Here is an 18,454-nt window from a genome sequence, read left to right as displayed (position 1 = left end):
ACGATTAACGAAGTTAATTTTTTAATTAACGAATTAACGATTAACGAAGTTAACTTTTCGATTAACTGTGCCCACCTGTGGTCACCACCATAAGTGTTAAAGTAGTATGTATAATTTTGGTATGGTTAACTGTTAACGATTAACTTTAACTTGCGTTAAATTTTCGAGAACTTAACGCATTAACGATTAACGAAGTTAAATTTTTAATTAACGAATTAACGATTAACGAAGTTAACTTTTCGCTTAACTGTGCCCACCCGTGCTGAAACTAATACTTTTAACAAGTGTCGCCACAATAAGTGTGAAATTAGTATGTATAATTTTGCTATGGTTAACTGTTAACGATTAACTTTAACTTGCGTTAAATTTTGGAGATTTTAACGCTTTAACGATTAACGAAGTAAATTTTTTAATTAACGAATTAACGATTAACGAAATAAACTTTTCAGTTAACTGTGCCCATCTGTGATTTTAGTTTTAATTACGAAATATTATCTTAAATTGATTTAAAGTAATAAAAATGTGGCATTTATATTGTTTAATTTTTAATAATTTTGAAGAAACGGAACACAAAACACAGGTCACAGACAGAACCCCCTACCTAGAGTGTTTATGAAAAGCCGGAGGCGCGGAGATTGAGCAGTTCCCGCTTGCTGTAACAAGGCTTTAGTAAAATCTGCGGAGTCCCGCAACTTTTGGCTTTGGCTAGTAAGTCCTTAGATATAACTCTATTCGCCATAAAAGTTGCAACCGCCAACTTGACGGTACGTAATCTAAAGCTTAACCGCAAGTTTAGCTTTGATAAAATCATCATTATTTAAGGCCTTTTATTTAAGTTTCAAATCATGAGATTTGTTTTAGATGAGAGAAGGAGAAAAACCTTTGGCGGAGAAGTCGGAGTGTAGTTCATTCGAGGACCTAGCATCCGCGGCTACTCCGCAAAAAATCGCCGAAAACTCCGCCGAGACGCAAAAAGACGAATGGCAAGATCTTTCAGTGTCTGGTGCACTCCTTAAAAAAGTAAATATCATGCTGTGTGCAATAATGCTAGAGTATTCTTGTTTTTAATTTGAAAATATTTTTGCAGATTATAAAATCAGGTGATGATTCCGAAGGTTTGCGGCCACACAGAGGCGACATTTGCAGAATAAGTTACGAAATTAAAATCAAGGACAGCAATGAAGATTGTTTTGAAAAGAGAGATAACATCAAAATATATCTAGGGGACAATGAAGTAAGTAAATATGTGTATTTTGTAATACTTATCATAATAAAAGCTAAGGATTGTCATCCATTTCTAATAATACAAATAATAATAATATTATCTTATCATTCTAACAGATTATGTTTATTTGGTTCTTTTGTCTGTCCTTTTGGATTTTAAAGAGTTTTGTTATATTACATAATAATAATATGATTATAATCTCTGAATATACATACTCTTTTGATAACTCCAACTTAGTTGGTTTTTATGTAGTATGTTTAAATTATTTTAAATTAGGAATGTCAGTTTTATTTTGATCAAATTAAATAAAACCGACATTCCTAATTTAAAAGAATTATGAAATCATTATGAAATCATTATGAGCTTGTAAAATTAAACTCAAAATGTTTAAGTTGGAATGAATAGTTTACTAATCAGTCCTTAAGTGTCTTTTTGGTTTGAAAAGTGATCCCATTAGCCACATCTACCATTTCAAGATATATTATAAGATAACTGTACACATATATTTAGAATTCTGAAACTATGTCAAGCTGCTTTGGATATTATATATTGTTTTATAGTGAGAGTATTGTCATGTCAAAGTTCTTTTCTTTACAATACCAATAAATAATGTGACATGTAACACAGATAAATGTTCAACATCTCATCTCATCGTTTCTTGCTTATCTTAACAGTTATCTTAATCAAAATCTGTTCAGAAATAGTCTATTCATATGCATATGGCATATAGCACACATATCTTTATTGACATTTTCAATCATGGACACTCAGTGCACCATACCAAAATCCATCAATTTAAAATTATTTGAACACAAACACTTTCTTACATAACTTAACTATGTTATATTATTTAACTATTATTAAAATGATGTCTGCAATATGATGTACAACTGTTTACCAATTTTAAGCAATTATAATGAACTATACCTACTTGAGTTAATAGTTCCTCTTACCACAAATAACTTTATTCATATATTTCAGATTCTTCAAGGTCTAGATTTAGCACTGACCCTTATGTGCAAAGGAGAAGCATGTCACCTTCATATGGCTCCACGTTTTGGCTATGGAGAATCTGGATTGAAGCCTGGAGAGAGCTTGGGTTTGATAGGGGAAGCTGATGGACCAAAATATGATGGTTCTGTCATAGGACCTGATACTTGGCTGGAGGCTAAGCTTGAGCTGCATGACTGGTCAGAAGAGCCAGAGCATGAGACCCTTTCTATAGCGGAGAGGATGGAAATAGGGTATGTATAAATGCACACATTCAATATAAATTCTAAGTCTAAAATTCTATTGTTGAAATAGTTGTATTAAAGTGTATTGTTATCTCCCTTAATAGGGATGAATTTTTATCCAAATGGTTTATCAGTGGAAGCCGTTTTTTTTGTATAAATTTAATGTAAAATGTGTCAGGGCCGTATTATTTGTTCCACAGTTCATTGTCACTCGAATTAACAAAGTATTGAGATTTAATCTAAATTTTAACTCACACATGTAATTGTGATTCTATTGATTCAACATTTAACTTCTAAAATTAATTTGTTAGGTTAACATGAAGCAATTTGATATGGCAGAATTATGAGTACATCCTAAATTAGGTTTTTCACTTTTTGTCCGCATAACTATTAAATCTGATAGGAATGTGGTCAAGGTTTTATATTGATTAAAAATAATTTTAAGGTTGTGACCTTCATCATAGTTTTAGATTTATTGTTTATCATATTTGGGTAAGTAGAGTGTGAGAAATTATTTGTAATTGCTTTAGGGGCTAAGAGAAATAGGTAAAACTAGTAAAAATAAGATCTTTTGAAGACTTTTGATACTATGCATAAATTGCACACACTTTTGAAAATCTAATTAACAATTTCACACTTATTGTGTCGACTTATTAATATCCCTATAGATTTTATAACACGTTAATTCGATCTTTTCATACTTGATTGTTTTGATTGCAATTGAACCTAAAGTCAGTTAGTTTTATTTGTATCTCAAGTATTAGACAAAAGTATGAATGCAGTTAAGTGTTTTCGAACCTTCTTTTTATTTTGTCCTGTTGGTCACGTCTTTTGGGGGTAATTAACGGAAGTTGAGTTTAACGGAAGTAAACGAAAGCGGTAACACTTTTTAAAGTTAACTTAAAAGTTAATCCGTTAAGCAAAATGTTAACTTCGTGAATTAACGATTAACGGATTAACTAGTTAATGCCCAGCTTTGGGAATATGTGATGTATGACATGAGTAATAACAGTTTTTAATTTAAACTCAAGAATTAGCTTTCAAGATTTTTCCTAATATTTCTAATATTAATTTTTGTATACTAATAGTGTAATTAATTTTTTATTAGAAATAATGATTTTTCAGATATTCATATTTCTTTTCGTATTTCTATTTTGACTTGTAGCCTAAAAAGCTTGATTGAATATTAATGAGGTGACGTTTGATATATTCCTAAGAATTTTATTGTGGATGTTTTCTTTACTCAGTCTGTCAGGATTTTTTTAAGGAAATTTTTATTTAATAGAATTCGTCGTCGTAAACGCGGCAATTGGTGGTACGGTCGCGAAGAGCCGCAACTAGCTATACAGCTGTACCGGCGTGCACTTGATGTGTTGGATGAAAGCGAGGGGGGCATCACTGATCCCACACCATCTGGAGAGCTGGCACAAGCGTCAGACGCTAGGCAGGAATTGCTGGAAGAACGTCTTCGAGCGCAAACCAATATAGCCAGCGCACAACAAAAAGCTGGCGATTTTGATGCTGCGCTACAGGTATAACATTAATATATTATGCTAACAAGTATATATGAGCATAACAAGCAGTGACAAATGTTTCTGAGTGTCTGTTTGACAAATGTTTCAGAATGACTGAGTCGGACTTAGGATTTAATAAACCCAATGAAAAGAAAATGACGGGACCATTATGATAGATGAACCAATTAATTCCAGACAGTAAATCGAGTGCTGTCATGCCAGCCAAGGAATCAAAAAGCTTTATACCGCAAGTCTCGTATCCTGTCCGCAATGGGCCGTAACGAGGAGGCTCTGAAAGCGGCGATGGCGATGGGGGGCATTTTGCCGTACGAGGCTGGGGTGCGCGGAGGAGCTGCGGAGCGTTACCTCGCCAAGCGTCTGTCGGGTACCACCAGCCACAAACCTGAAGTCGCACCGGATAAGAAACCTTCCAGGGCTAAGGTACGAATATTGATATTTATTTATTTAAGCTTTATTTTCCACTTAACAATGAAATAAATATGAAATGTCTCTCTGTCCTTGGTCAAATGCAACCAACTTGTTCCAGCAGTCATTATGATATCATCGACCCATCTTTTCTTTTGTCTCCCCACAATTCCTTTACCTTTTGGTATGAATATTGATTGATTGATAAAGAATCATAATTTATGTGTATGTCTGATTAAATTCACGTAACTATGATATGTGCATAAAAATTGATAAAGAGAAAAGACATTTGTAGTTTTGTCTCACTAATATTAAATGCAACCTATCATTACATAGTATAAAACAAAGTCGCTTTCGCTGTATGTCCGTATGTATGCTTAGATCTTTAAAACTACGCAACGGATTTTGACGCGGTTTTTTTAAATAGATAGAGTGATTCTAAAGGAAGGTTTGTATGTATAATAAATGCATAATATAGTAGAGAAACACTGATAAATTTAAAGGTTTCTAATGTGAACGCTGTGAACGTTGTGTATAAGGACATTCTGTAGTAGGTATATTTTGCATTGCACCCGTGCGAAGCCGGGGCGGGTCGCTAGTGTATAATAAAATTTGCAGTGTTTGTATGTAATTTTGGAAAACAAAAAATCATATTTCTATATTATAATTATACTCTACTCTTCTAGATTATAATTATATTTATATAAGACGTTTTCGTATTCCTTAATGTTAGAATAAAATAAAACATAACTGAGTTTGTAGTGATTGTAAAAAAAGGAACGACATTTAATGTTATTTTTTTAAATCCTAAACTAAACTACATATATTTAACATGAAAAAATATCCAAACTTTATTTCAAAAAATTCTTTTTATATTTTGACATTAACATTGACAGTCCTTTCTAATATTTCTACAGACTAAATACTGATGAAATTATATTTTTTAAATATATATATATGAAAGATCTATATCTAATCTTTATATATGTAATAAAGATATAAATGTTGCAGATGTTGGTGTGGGGCTCGGTGCTGGTGGGTGTTGCCAGTGTTCTGGTGTACAGATACAAAGTGCAGGCGCATTGATGTCACATGCAGTACTATGGACTTTGAAAAGGTCAATTATATTTACATTAACAGTAAGATTTCGATAAATACTAAAATTATTTCATGATATGCGACTGTTTTTGATGCTTTTGCCCATTTTGGAAATGTTCCAATTGGGAGAAAATCGCCTTTTGTTATAGATTTCAGATTAAAGATGACAGCTTACTCTTGACGCTAGTGCCATGTATTTAGAGGTTCCAGTTTTTCTCCCCATTTGCAAATTTTTTTTTTATTTCTTATTATTTTTTTTCAGGAAAACGAGTTCCAAGATATGTTCTTCCTGGGAATCGTGCGCATTAGTTAATTCTGGCAAACGTATTATAAACTAGCTTTTACCCACGACTCCGTCCGCGCAAAATAATAATGCACACAAGATAAAAAAGTTCCTATGTCCGTTTCCTAGTTCTAAGCTACCTCCCCATCAATTTTCAGCTAAATCAGTTCGACCGATCTTGAGTTATAAATAGTGTAACTAACACGACTTTCTTTTATATATATGTATAAGATTCCCATTTCATACATTATGGTAAACAGGCTTCCTAGAGTTAGGAAAAACAATTTTATAATAATAATCAATAACTTTACCTCGTACAGTTACATTTCTATCTGACATTAATTGTTCACATTCCATCTTTTTACATTTGGACTATTTTTTAATAATGAATACGTTAATTTCTTTAGAAAACTATTTCAATATTTTTTAACACGCATTGTTTTTTTATTTTAATTCTGATATTTATTTTATTTTACTAAATAAAGTTTTTACAATAGCAGTGGTACTTTATAATATGGTAATGTAGAAGTAATCTCGCATATTTATGCTTTAATTATGAAAGCGCCATAAAAAAAAACTACATATTTTTCGAATCTTTATTACTTAGGAAAAAGGAACTTGAAAAAAATATTTTTTGTAACTGCATTCCAATACTACTGTCTACCGCCTTTCACTACTTTTGTATAACTTTTTTTTGGTGCTTTTTGTTGATACATAATTTATTTATTTATTTATTCTTTAGCACTTTTATAAGTACAAGGAGGACTTAATGCCTAAAGGCATTCTCTACCAGTCATCCGGTATATGAGAGGAAAGTATAATTATGTGCAGGGCAGTATGAATTGAAGATACTATTTTACTAATACAAATATTATGTAATACAGTAATATATTAGAAATAAATAAGTTTAAATTTATAAATATTTTATACTAGCTTTTACCCGCGACTCCGTCCGCGCAGAATAAAAAAATAGAAAACGGGGTAAAAATTATCCTATGTCCGTTTCCTGGTTCTAAGCTACCTGCCCACCAATTTTCAGTCAAATCGATTCGGCCGTTCTTGAGTTATAAATAGTGTAACTAACACGACTTTCTTTTATATATATAGATATAGAGATAAGAAGATTTAAAAGAAATAGAATAAGATAAATAAAAACTCTAGATTAATAATAGCGAGAAGGCTACTTATGAATGGAGTCTCATAACATAATGATGCCGGATCAGGTGCTTGAAAATATTCTTGGAGGAGGCTCTTTTAATGTTAGGTGAAAGAACGTTCCACAGTCTGACAGCTGTCACAGAGGAGGATTTATCCAAGGACGAGTGATGAATAGGCGCGGATAGTGAGAGATTATCAGAGGACCGAAGAGAAAGCTCGTGATTTTCACACAGAAATTTGAAGAAGTCATAATGTCGCATATTAATATATATTTTTCTACATATTGTTACAAAAAAAATATCTTTGTGTAAATCATGATAAATGTAGTATAGCCAGTTATATTGAAATAAAAGTCAAGGAAACGTAAATATAATTTGTGTCATTAATATTTTTTTAACAATAATAAGTTTTGGGTATTTACATTTTTTCCTAATTAAAAAACAAATTAAAAAAATATTTGTAGATAGTTTGTAAATAAACCGCGTAATTTTGTTGTGGATTATTATTGACTCACCAAAAAACCCACTTAGGCATTCATTAGGTATTGGGTCTTATTTAGTAGAACGGAGGACAATGGTATTCATATATTACGTAAATTAATAAATTGTTGAAAACATATCGGTTTTTTTTTTATTTAACATCCTTTGAAGCCTGTTGTTTATTTTATTAGTTATTATATAAATAAAACTACAACTTATGGATTATAATGTTTAAATTTTATAATCTTAATTATATTTTATTTTATCATAAAATAAATATGTTATAATATATAAATATATATCGTACAATTGAAAATATTAAATAACTTAAAAATAATGAATTACATGACTAGTGTATGTACAACATGTACAATGTACATTGTCCTTAAAAAGTAAAAGTAGAAAATCATTATAATTGGAATACTCATTTACTTTGGGTTTGTTTTTTTTCCCCAAAATTATCAAACCAATCTGCCTTTATTATGCCAAATGTAATTTAATAATAATATTAAATACTTTTACGGGATTGAAATGTTAAAAGGTAACCAAATAAGCGATATAGCCAAATAAATATATATGGAAACTATAATGTACCTGAGCATTGGTGGCTCAGGAGTAAAACATTTGACTTGTAAACTGCAGGTCCTGGGTTCGAATCCCGCCATGTACTAATGTGTATTTCGATTCTCAATTAACACATTTACATTTATCCGACGTTCTTACGATGAAGGAAAACATCGTGATGCAACCTGCACATATCTGTAAAGAAATTCAATGATATGTGTGAAGTCAACCCACACTTGGCCAGCGTGGTTGACTATGGCCTAGTCATCCCTAGGTTAGAATAGGCTCCGAGCCCTTCGGTGGGGAAATATAGTGAGCTGATGATAATAAATGTATACATTAACACAGGCTTTTTACATTTTTTTATATATGTTATACGAATACTGTTTATATAGTCTTAAATGTTAAATTAGTCAGTCCATATGTACCAAATTTTATATGTAAAAATTACAATATTTTTACATCTATAGTGCTTAAATAAAGGTTCCTAATTCTTAGTATATTTTACAAAAAAAAATAATTGTATCCTATTTATTAAGCTGTCAAGAGGTATAATAACTATAGATACAATATTAAATTTGACTGCAATAACTATAACTATCGTATATATCGTATGCGTTTTGTAGTCTGTTCTGTCAAATATTTTGGAAGGAATGTCAGTGCAGTAGTTTTCTAGTCAAGTCAAATTTAGTCCATTTCAAGGTCAACCGCTAGCTTACGAATTAAAATCGTAGACTTGCGACCCAGCGAGTGAGATTTGTCAATAGTACAATCTGTGCGATGGTCGCCAGTGCTTGTACAGTGAACACAGTCGCCACAAAGTCGTACAACAACTTTGGCGAGAACACTGACCACACGAACAGATGATGTCGGAATGTGACTGCGACAACGCAGTACACCGCCACTGCGTAGATCCGGTGTAGTGCGTAAATGTTACATACACGCCACACTGATTGTAAGTACCTGAAAATTAAATAATTACTTGATTATTAGTAAAAGTAGAGTGATCGATTTAATACAATGTGTATGGACAATTTAACACTTTTAATGCTACTACGATATACATAATAAAATGTACTCTTTTGGCACTATAGGGTTTATAGTAAAAACCTCTAACAAATTTATTAGGTAATAAGAATGTTTGGATGGATGAGGGTTGCCTTAAGGCAGCACTTTTATTGGAGTAATTAGATGTAGATGATGTGTGTGCGGGAAGTATATTTGTAGATATGTAAGTGACCGTTGCCAGGTGTCGCAGTCGCGCGCGAGGCGGCAGTAGAGCGCGGCGCCGGCGAGCGCGGGCCCGGCGTACGCGTGCAGCCCCATGCGCAGCGCCACACGCCCCGGGCTGTACTCGCGCAGCCCCACGTACCCCGACCCCAGGTCTACTGATGCTAAGCTGTTGGAGTTACCCTGAAATACATCATCATCAGCTCACTATACGTCCCCACTACCTATCTTAAGGTGTGACTAGATTAGTGATTAACAAACTTATTTCTTTTACCGATTTGAAGATCAATTATTTTTCAGCGCCCCCCATTTTTATACACCCCTAAAATTTAAAAACCACAATTTTATTACTTTAATTAATTTAGTTAAATTAGTCAGTACTGATGTTTAAACTTACATTCTAAACTAGAAATTTCTACCGGGGATTTAAATAATTTCTGGTGCAATGTAATTAAGATAAAATTGCTCTAATATTTTAACTATCATCGATCATGTTCCTTTATCCGCAGAAACTTGTTACAACTTGATTGTGTACATTGTGCGGGATATCATACGAAATCTATGTTAAGTATTTCAAGTTTTTATAACATCATACAGGGTAGAAATATAACTTAATTAGGGGCGTTATCGCCCACTTTGAGAAACACTGGACTAGACCATAGTTGGTAGAGTCGTTAGGCCAGCCTATTTTATCAGGAAAGTTATCTTGAAGTTGGAAGATGTTTTATCTTGAAGTTTACTAACCTGATAAAAGAAGAAGACCATTCCGATCCATACATGAACAAGTGATTGTCCGATCAAATCGGCCACCTCCTTGCCTTTGCCCGCTCTCAAATCCAACAGTTTATGATCCAAACACTTTGATATCATAACACTTGTCACAAAAACACTTGGCACCATAATCACATTATGTGGTCTCATTAATAATATCACTATTAACATTAAATCATTCAACATTATGTGAGAAAGAGACCGAGCTAGGTACAGTTTAACATTATCTACATTCCAAGGTTCCTCTGCTGGTTCATAGTAATAATCTTCAGATTTAACTTTAGGTTTACTATACCCAAATTTTTTAGTACCGGGATCACATCCACAGCTTTTAAATATACCAGCATATATTATAATTTCGTACAAAGCTTGTATTATTAATATAGCCCAGAATAAATTAACTATTGTTATTGTGTCCCACGTCTTTATATCAGGGAAAGGAGTTTCTAATGTGTCCGAAGCGATTCTATAACATAGTATGCAGATTGTTGCTAATATAGTTAGTACTGAATGAACATACATATAGTTATTCATATATCTTACATTCCAAAGACATATACCTAATGTTGCCAGAGTACCTGAAAAAAAATATATTAAATAAATATTTTATAGTCGTTTTTAAATTTTAGGATTATTAGTAAATTACCTATTAAAAGATGTGCTTGAAGATAGAAAGAATTTTCAGGTGCATTTAACCAATCTGCTGTGTCTGGTAAAAACAGCCATCTGTCACCCGTTTGATTCATTGTTCTTAGATATCTGGAAATTAATCAAAAACAATTAGTATTAGTGTAGTTTTAGTTGAAAATTACTATAAATACTAGCAGAATTTAAAATATTAATAACTTCAAAATTTGTAAATTGAGAATTCAAATTTGGGTTACCAGATTGAAAAATAATCGTAAACTAAAACTTAAATTACTTTTTTTTCACTAACCTATGTAAAGCTATGAGCACGACCCATTGAGGCAGTATACTGATTCCTACAGAACTCATTCTCACTTCTAACTCAGGTTTCTCTTGAGTCTCCGTCGCACCTGACCATCTCTTACTCAAATACGTCACAATCACGACCACAGTTCTTACCAATACGAAGAACATCAACGTATTCCAATAGAAATACCAAGTCATATGCTCTTCTTCTATAAAACTAGTACCAAAGAAGGACCAAGAATGGAAAAGAGTTCCAAAAATTAATAAATAATCGATTGCATTCAATTCTTTTAATGCAGTCATGTCTTTGACTTTTTCAACACCGGTTTTTATGACAAAGTATGCAATTGTCAGAACTAAAGCTGCTGCGAAAAATGCGATAGACCAAAGAGGGCTGAAGGAACAGAAGGAACTTTTTGTCTCGGTGATGAAGCAGGAGATGACGAGGATGATGGAGAAGATGATGAACATGATAGCAAAGGCGAGGAGTAAACTGAGTTTGGAAGGTTGGTGATGAGTTATACTCGGCTTGCGTATTTCTGTTTGTAATGAGTACAGAGTTGTGCATGACGCTGCGGCCGCCAGCTGAAAACAAGGAAAAGGTTAATTAATAATTTTTAGTCACTAAAATTTTTAAGTGCAATGTATTATGTAAATGAATATAAAATCTTACAATATATAGCAAAACTGTTGCGAAGTTAATAGCAAATAGGTCAAATTCCGCTGTGGTTTCTGTGAGGTATTTGGACATAGCGTCTAAAGACTCGTCATAGAATTCCTTGGCTATTTTAGCAGCACTCTGTTGCCCCGTCGCTAGGAACTGAGCAAACTGCTTCTCTGCTCTTTTGAATTGCTTGTAGAATTCTGAAAGATGTTCATGTAAGTTAAAATAACAACACTTATCTTACTAATATTATAAATGCGAATGTTTGGATGGATGGATATTTGTTTGAAGGCATCTCCGGAATGGCTCAACTGATCTTAACGAAAGGCACAGATATAGAATATAGTCTGGAAGAACACATAGTCTACTTATAAAGTTTTTTTATTCCGCGCGGATAGAGTCACTGGATAACAAGTGATCTTATAAACGTTTTCAGATATCTTGGCGGCTCTTAACTTCGCGCGAATTGGAACTAATATTGTATGGTTGCGTCAAGAAAGTCGCGTAGTTCGCGCTCCGTACACACAACGTTCTTGCCATCTTGAAAATTGCAGTGACTTTTCTCTTGACGATCTTGACAAAAATGTTGCGAGAAATTATCTGATGATGTCGAAGGGTTTCGAGGATTTACGTTCTGTACGAAGGGCCTTAGGTATAGCGAGCCATAGCGGTATACAGGAGACTGCGAAGCGCGCCTATGACCTTGAGCCACCAAGATATTTGAAAAGAGTTATACTTATTGTAGGTATTGCTAATACCAGTATCAGTGGGCAGTCCCTGCTTGGCATTGTGTGAGGCGAGGACATGCAGCAGGTAGAGATGCTGTCGTACGTCTGCGGGCATCAGCGCCGGCAGCAGGCGGCCCGCGCTGTCGCCGGGCGGCGGCGCGCGCAGCAGCCACGCTACTGTCGGAGCTATGTCCACTTGGCCCACTGTTGGACCCGGACCACTACTACGTAACCAATAACATTTCAACTCAGAAAGCCCACTGTAATACTTCTTGGTATAATATCAATCTAATACACAGACGGACATTTTATCTTTTATTTTACCTTGCAATTTAGATAAAATGACAATATTATAGATATAGTAAATAACGTTTTTTATTACAGCTTAGGACTTTATTTGGAACATAAAACAGTACGTAAATCATCATATCACAGTTTAAAATAATACCTTAAAATTTAATTGCCGAAATACTAGACACTTAGGATATGTATGTTTGTTTTTTGTGACATAACTTACGGATGCGGGCAACGGAAGCCATCATCAGTTTTAACAACGACTATGGGCACGAGTACTTCAGCTGGCGAGGCGCCGCCATGACCGCCCGCGTCCCTCATGCCGTGGTCCCCGCACACTATTAGCACTCCCGTACGCGACTGTAATACATACAAATCCATACAATTCTCTTACAAATACCATTTGATACAGTTGAATATTCAAAGATACAACTGAATCGAAATATTTTTATGGAAGTATACAATACAAAAGTAGTATCCATTTAATTCAGGAGTACTAGTGCATTAAAATACAATGTTGTAATTGTCGATATCAATGTAGTTGCTGTTGTTGGCAATGGCAGTAGTAATATTGTATAAGATACGTAGTATTTGACAGTATACAGTATAGTTATATACAATACAGTAGTAAATCTGCAAAAAGTGTAAGATAGTCTATATTATACTTACCCATTGTCGCATTGCAGTGTATAATTTCTTGACTACTTCGTCCATTTCTATCAGTTTAGGTTTTATTTTTGGACTCCGTGCACCCTCTAGGTGTCCTATATGATCCAACCCTAAGTAATGCAGGACTAGGAAATCGAATATCGGCTTCATGTCTTCATCCGGCGAGAGAATTTTGTCTAAATGACGGGTCACGTTATAATCCACCTGAAAAAAAAACATTTCCTATTTATTACATGGGTAGTATTTATTTGTTTAAATGGGCTTTGTTTTGAATTTTTTTGGTTGCTTAATGCTAAAATACAATTTTTGAATTGTTTGAACATGTCTTAAGTTATCTAGTCCTTATAAATCATGTAACGTCATATGTAGCCATAATTATTTGATTTCTCTCCCAAGTAGGGTTGGCGAAAAGCTGTTAAAAGTAAAATTTAAGACGAAACAGTAAGGATCCCACTTATGTGGGATAAGGCCTTGGAGATGATGTCAAGTATAGTCATAATCAATTGTTAGTCTCTGAGGTTATTTGATAGAAAATTATCTAACAATAAAATTACACTGTATTCATTTATTTTTATTTATTTATTGGAAGTACTGGTCTTTCATATTACAGTACAAAAATTTAAGGACCTTATTAAAGGGTATAAAGCTGATATAAATACTACTTACTTCTGTATAATCTGTGACGTAGAACGAAGTGGTACCATCATGTTCCGCCCATAGACCAGGGAAGAGTCTGAGCCACGTGTCATCTCCGTACATAACTGAATGTCTACCGCGAGAGGCCGCCACACGTAGGACACTATCACCTCTTACAGCAGGTGCACCGAAATTCAGTGCCACGTCCGCGAACGTTGATATACTGCCTGTCATCATTGCCTGCAGAAGACACGAAGACTCATACCAGTAATTAAGATTGGTAGTCAGTAGGTTTTAATGTATACAGTTAGGACAACAGTAAACAGTGCCAAGTCACAAAAATACATGCAACAATTCTAACTGTAGATTTCCACTGTTAGAAAACACTTGTGTAAAACATAATTGTCAGCCTACTTACCGTGGGTTTCTGAGACCAAAATATCTGTATATAACATATTGTCATCCTTGTCTTTATCTACGACAAAACAGCGATAATAAGTTTTTAATGTAGAATTTGGCCTCAGAAACCCACCTTTAAAGGCCAGTGACAATAATAAGTTTTTGTATGTATACAAGTGTTACTACAGTGGGATTCCACGGTTAGTGTTAGTGTAAGAAAACAAAAGATCATTAAACATGCAACGATTATGAAAGGTACTCTGTTATTCGATATAGTTACAATAAAGTCTCGCGATTCCAAACTTCGCGGGCAAAAATTGTGATCAATTCTCTGCAAAATATTTGTTTATTCGCGGTGCTATCAAACGAATTGCTATCCAGAAATGCGGAAAATTTTTGACGCTTAACCTCAGCATATCTTGTACGAAATACTGTACGAAGTTGTTGTTAACATTAGTTTAAAACAACTACCTAGTGCATGAGTACCGTCTATTTTCTTTTCAGTTGCGTGTAGCACGAGTGACTGGGTGGAGAAATTATATGCCAAATAAATTGCGGAAATCAATGTTAACTCTTTATTAACCTAAACAGTTTCAATGTAAACCTTAACTGCTTAGAAATAAGGATTATGAGGGCATCAACTATCAATGTTGTTTAGTTTTTGCATTTAATTACATTTAAGTTGGGTAATTACAAAACAAACGGATGGGCGTTACGGTTTCCTAACTTATTATACTTTTTCCTGCATAACAGAATTTTATTTCTGATTTAAAAGAAACAATTTTTAAATGATCGACACATTACCTACATTATAGAAAAGATAATAGAAATCTAATGATACCAAAACACTTTAAAATTTCAATTCTCTTTGTAAATTACTTATTTACTAGACATAAAATAGTGCTATTGAATTTTATGTAATTCATGCAAGCAACTAATGAAGCAGAACTATTATTTATGACTCAAAGCAAACAAATTACCAGAACATACACTATAAGCCTACATGCAAATATCAAATAAATTCATGCAACATTTAATGCTCACAATACCAAAGAAAAAACAGCTTTTTATAAGTCCTTTACTAAATATAATAAGTAATTTTCCAGAAAGTTATTTAATTTAAATGTTTTTTCTTTGGATAATGGTGATGTAGGGTTGTAATCAAGCTGTTTACATTTATTTTTAACACTATTAAAGTATTAAGCCAAGAAATTTAATAAAACAAATGTTTGCCTTACTTTTACAACTACTGTTGAACCAGGATAAGCAAGATTCCAAAAGACCACAATATTTTTCTCTCTCATAGAGGTCTCTGTCCAACCAGAGTTTTTCTCTTATGAAGGTTGTCTGTTGGGACCAGACATTGGCTCTTGCTTATCCAGGTTTGACATTATTTTAAAGTAATTCATATTTAAATTTAATTCTATATTAATAATTTAAAAAAAAACAATACTAAAAAGAGAATCTAAATTCTTTTTTCTAGCTTTAATTACAACCCCAGAAAAGTCTAAAGCATTTACATAATAAAGTGACACTTGCAAATATATCTCTCCAGAAGTTTATGGTGCGTCTCCATTGTGCTTTCTCCTTTTTCCTCTCCGGTGACTGTACACAAGTAACAATTTGTAAATGTGTAATAAGATTTACTTAGAAATAACTATATAATAATTAATCATAGCTATATTTTACATTATTTTCTTTGGTATTGTGAGTCAATGTAGAAATTTTAGTACAGTCACAAACTAAATCCATTTACTGTCAATTCCAATAATTATAGTCACACATTTTCTTACAGGTAAAAGAAAAGCTGTGCAATATTAAAGTGTATATTATATGTCACACTAACTTTTACCCGCGACTCCGTCCGCGCGGAATAAAAAAAATGCACACAAGATAAAAAAAAATCCTATGTCCGTCTCCTAGTTCTAAGCTATCTCCCCATCAATTTTCAGCTAAATCAGTTCAACCGATCTTGAGTTATAAATAGTGTAACTAACACAACTTTCTTTTATATATATAGATGTAATTATTATTTATGGATAATCAAAACATAACAAATCAAGTCATAATCCAACAACTAATAATTTAGGTACTCAAACAAAAAATTTTTGTTGTACCATGTAATATTTAAATGAGACTTATTTAAAAGAAATATGATATTAACTAACCTTAATTCTAGGCATAGTGACTGTAGGTGGTTCAGCAACAGATACATAGATACAGGCAGATTTGTTCTTCAATAGTTCACCTAGGTAAGGCATGTATTCTTCTGTGGCAAAATCATATCTCAAGCCATCTATGACCATGAGTACCACAGTATGTTCACCAGCATTGTATACTTCTTGCCCATCAATACTGAAAAAGTAATATGTTGAGAATATTACAGATGTTTCGTGTATTTATCGAGTAACTTTTGAAATTTATTACGTATTTCCGTTTACAATTTATTGTTTGGTTTAATTCATGATCTAAAAAAAATTTACAGGTTACAGTTTTATTTATCATCTAGTCAGCTAAATCTTATAATGACATCATATAATTACTTTTGTAAAGATAATAACAAGCGGTACTAACCCAATACCATCTATAAAATTAGGTAAGTCATCCATATGAGCAAACTTCCCCGAATGATATTTTAATGGAAAGAAGCCATATAGAAATAGGGTTAGGGCTCCCAGAGCTAACATCAGCAGCCAGAGACCAGTCCATCGGTGTTGCAGCCAAGACAACATGACGACTAATTGAGAAGCAAACCGGCGAAAATATAAATTCTTAATAAAACACTAAATGCATATAACCATGCATTCACAGACATTCGTAATAGCACCGGTACGGTTCGTAAGACATGTACGCAATCACTTCCACCTGATATTGCATAGGGCGATTACTGAAGGTTAGTTCTTTAATCGTGTTTTGTTATTCAGTGACGCCGGGGAAATTGATATGATAGTACTATGCCACTAAAAATTGATAACGTACCTACTTAAAAATTAAAATAATAAATATAAGATTACAATCAATATCATGTAACGAATAACCATAAAAGCACCCTGAATTCTGAAAATGAAAAATAACAACATTCCGGCATTCCTTTTTTATCAATTTCCTGTAGATAAATCTTATTGACGTTTTTGACAATGACGCTTCAGTGACATTTTAATATTTTTGTCTGTGAATTACTTTTACAGACCATCAAAATGTTGTTTTTTTATTAAAAGTAAGTATTAAAAAAAATCAACATATGAATGGATATTACTTTTTAATTCATTCCTCGTAGAACCGTAGACCTTACGGAACTACTGCTCATTTTATTTCAGAAGAAAAGTGTAAGCCATAAATAAATAACAAGTATAACCTTGTATTTTCTATTAATAACCGTGAAGTTCGTTTATTTTCAAGTTCAAGAGATCGTACGTAAAATCTATTTTAGTATACGTAAATTCATTCATCATGTAGACATTTAGTCATATCGTATAAAAACAACTCACTGATGCAAAAAAATTATAAAAGTCTGCTTCGTCACCTTTACGCCCTTAAAAATTGTACTAAATTCGGTATGACAATTGTTCTGGAATAGTTAACACCTACGTTTTATTACGTGTTATGTTTTCTCGATTATGTTTTACGCATCACGTACTATAGTGACAATATATTTTTAACGGAGCAAACAGACCTCACTTGATGTTTACTGAAAACTGAAAAACTTCTATACTCGCCGACGAAACAAACAATCTCAGCTATACGGCTATGCGAATTATTGTCCCTTTCAAATAGCTTCATGCCTTAATTTCATTGCGCTAAAAGGAGCCGCTGGACGTTGCAATTTTTCAGGTTTTCGCGCATTTATTGTGCGTTCAGTATATTGTTATTGTTTCAGCTGCCTCACTAAGTTTTAAAATAACTGCCTACTGCGGTAGTTATTATACTACTTCATTCTATATGCCTGAGGCGAAGCGGAAACAACTGGTCCTTCGAGTCGGATATTAAAAATCTTTTTAATCAATCACAATTTTATAACATATCACTTCAACGAAAAACTTGTGGCTGTTTAAAAGCAGCTTGTACAATGTTACTTAGGTTCTTCACATATACTTAAGTGTAGAAATATTTTAACTCCAAAATATAATATCGGTTCCGCACCTGTAAAA

General features: G+C 33.2%; 2 protein-coding genes across 3 annotated transcripts; one reads left to right on the top strand and one right to left on the bottom strand.

Moving 5' to 3' along the window:
• The first annotated feature begins 846 nt into the window (after positions 1-846).
• Positions 847-5,486, top strand: LOC106716696 (peptidyl-prolyl cis-trans isomerase FKBP5-like). The gene is made up of 6 exons (XM_045681627.1): positions 847-1,020; positions 1,088-1,234; positions 2,207-2,469; positions 3,746-3,992; positions 4,170-4,415; positions 5,412-5,486. Exons 1-6 carry the CDS (start codon positions 862-864, stop codon positions 5,484-5,486), a joined length of 1,137 nt encoding a protein of 378 aa, XP_045537583.1. The 5' UTR covers positions 847-861.
• A 3,117-nt stretch (positions 5,487-8,603) lies between these two features.
• LOC106716764 (GPI ethanolamine phosphate transferase 2) lies at positions 8,604-17,466 on the bottom strand. 2 transcript variants are annotated; one of them, XM_014510353.2, is made up of 13 exons: positions 16,881-17,466; positions 16,475-16,661; positions 15,846-15,911; positions 13,938-14,147; positions 13,272-13,475; positions 12,826-12,962; positions 12,339-12,532; positions 11,590-11,780; positions 10,921-11,501; positions 10,630-10,742; positions 9,957-10,561; positions 9,223-9,395; positions 8,604-8,945 (listed from the first exon to the last, which is right to left on the bottom strand). In XM_014510353.2, exons 1-13 carry the CDS (start codon positions 17,036-17,038, stop codon positions 8,705-8,707), a joined length of 3,060 nt encoding a protein of 1,019 aa, XP_014365839.2. In that variant the 5' UTR covers positions 17,039-17,466; the 3' UTR covers positions 8,604-8,704. The 2 variants fall into 2 exon arrangements, with proteins under 2 accessions (XP_014365839.2, XP_014365840.2); XM_014510354.2 differs by lacking the exon at positions 15,846-15,911.
• Between the last annotated feature and the right edge of the window lie 988 nt (positions 17,467-18,454).

Source organism: Papilio machaon, chromosome 16, assembly GCF_912999745.1.
Source record: "Papilio machaon chromosome 16, ilPapMach1.1, whole genome shotgun sequence".
Taxonomy (NCBI): domain Eukaryota; kingdom Metazoa; phylum Arthropoda; class Insecta; order Lepidoptera; family Papilionidae; genus Papilio; species Papilio machaon.
The sequence above is the reverse complement of the archived record's forward strand: the minus strand, read 5'-3'. Positions and strand labels throughout refer to the sequence as shown.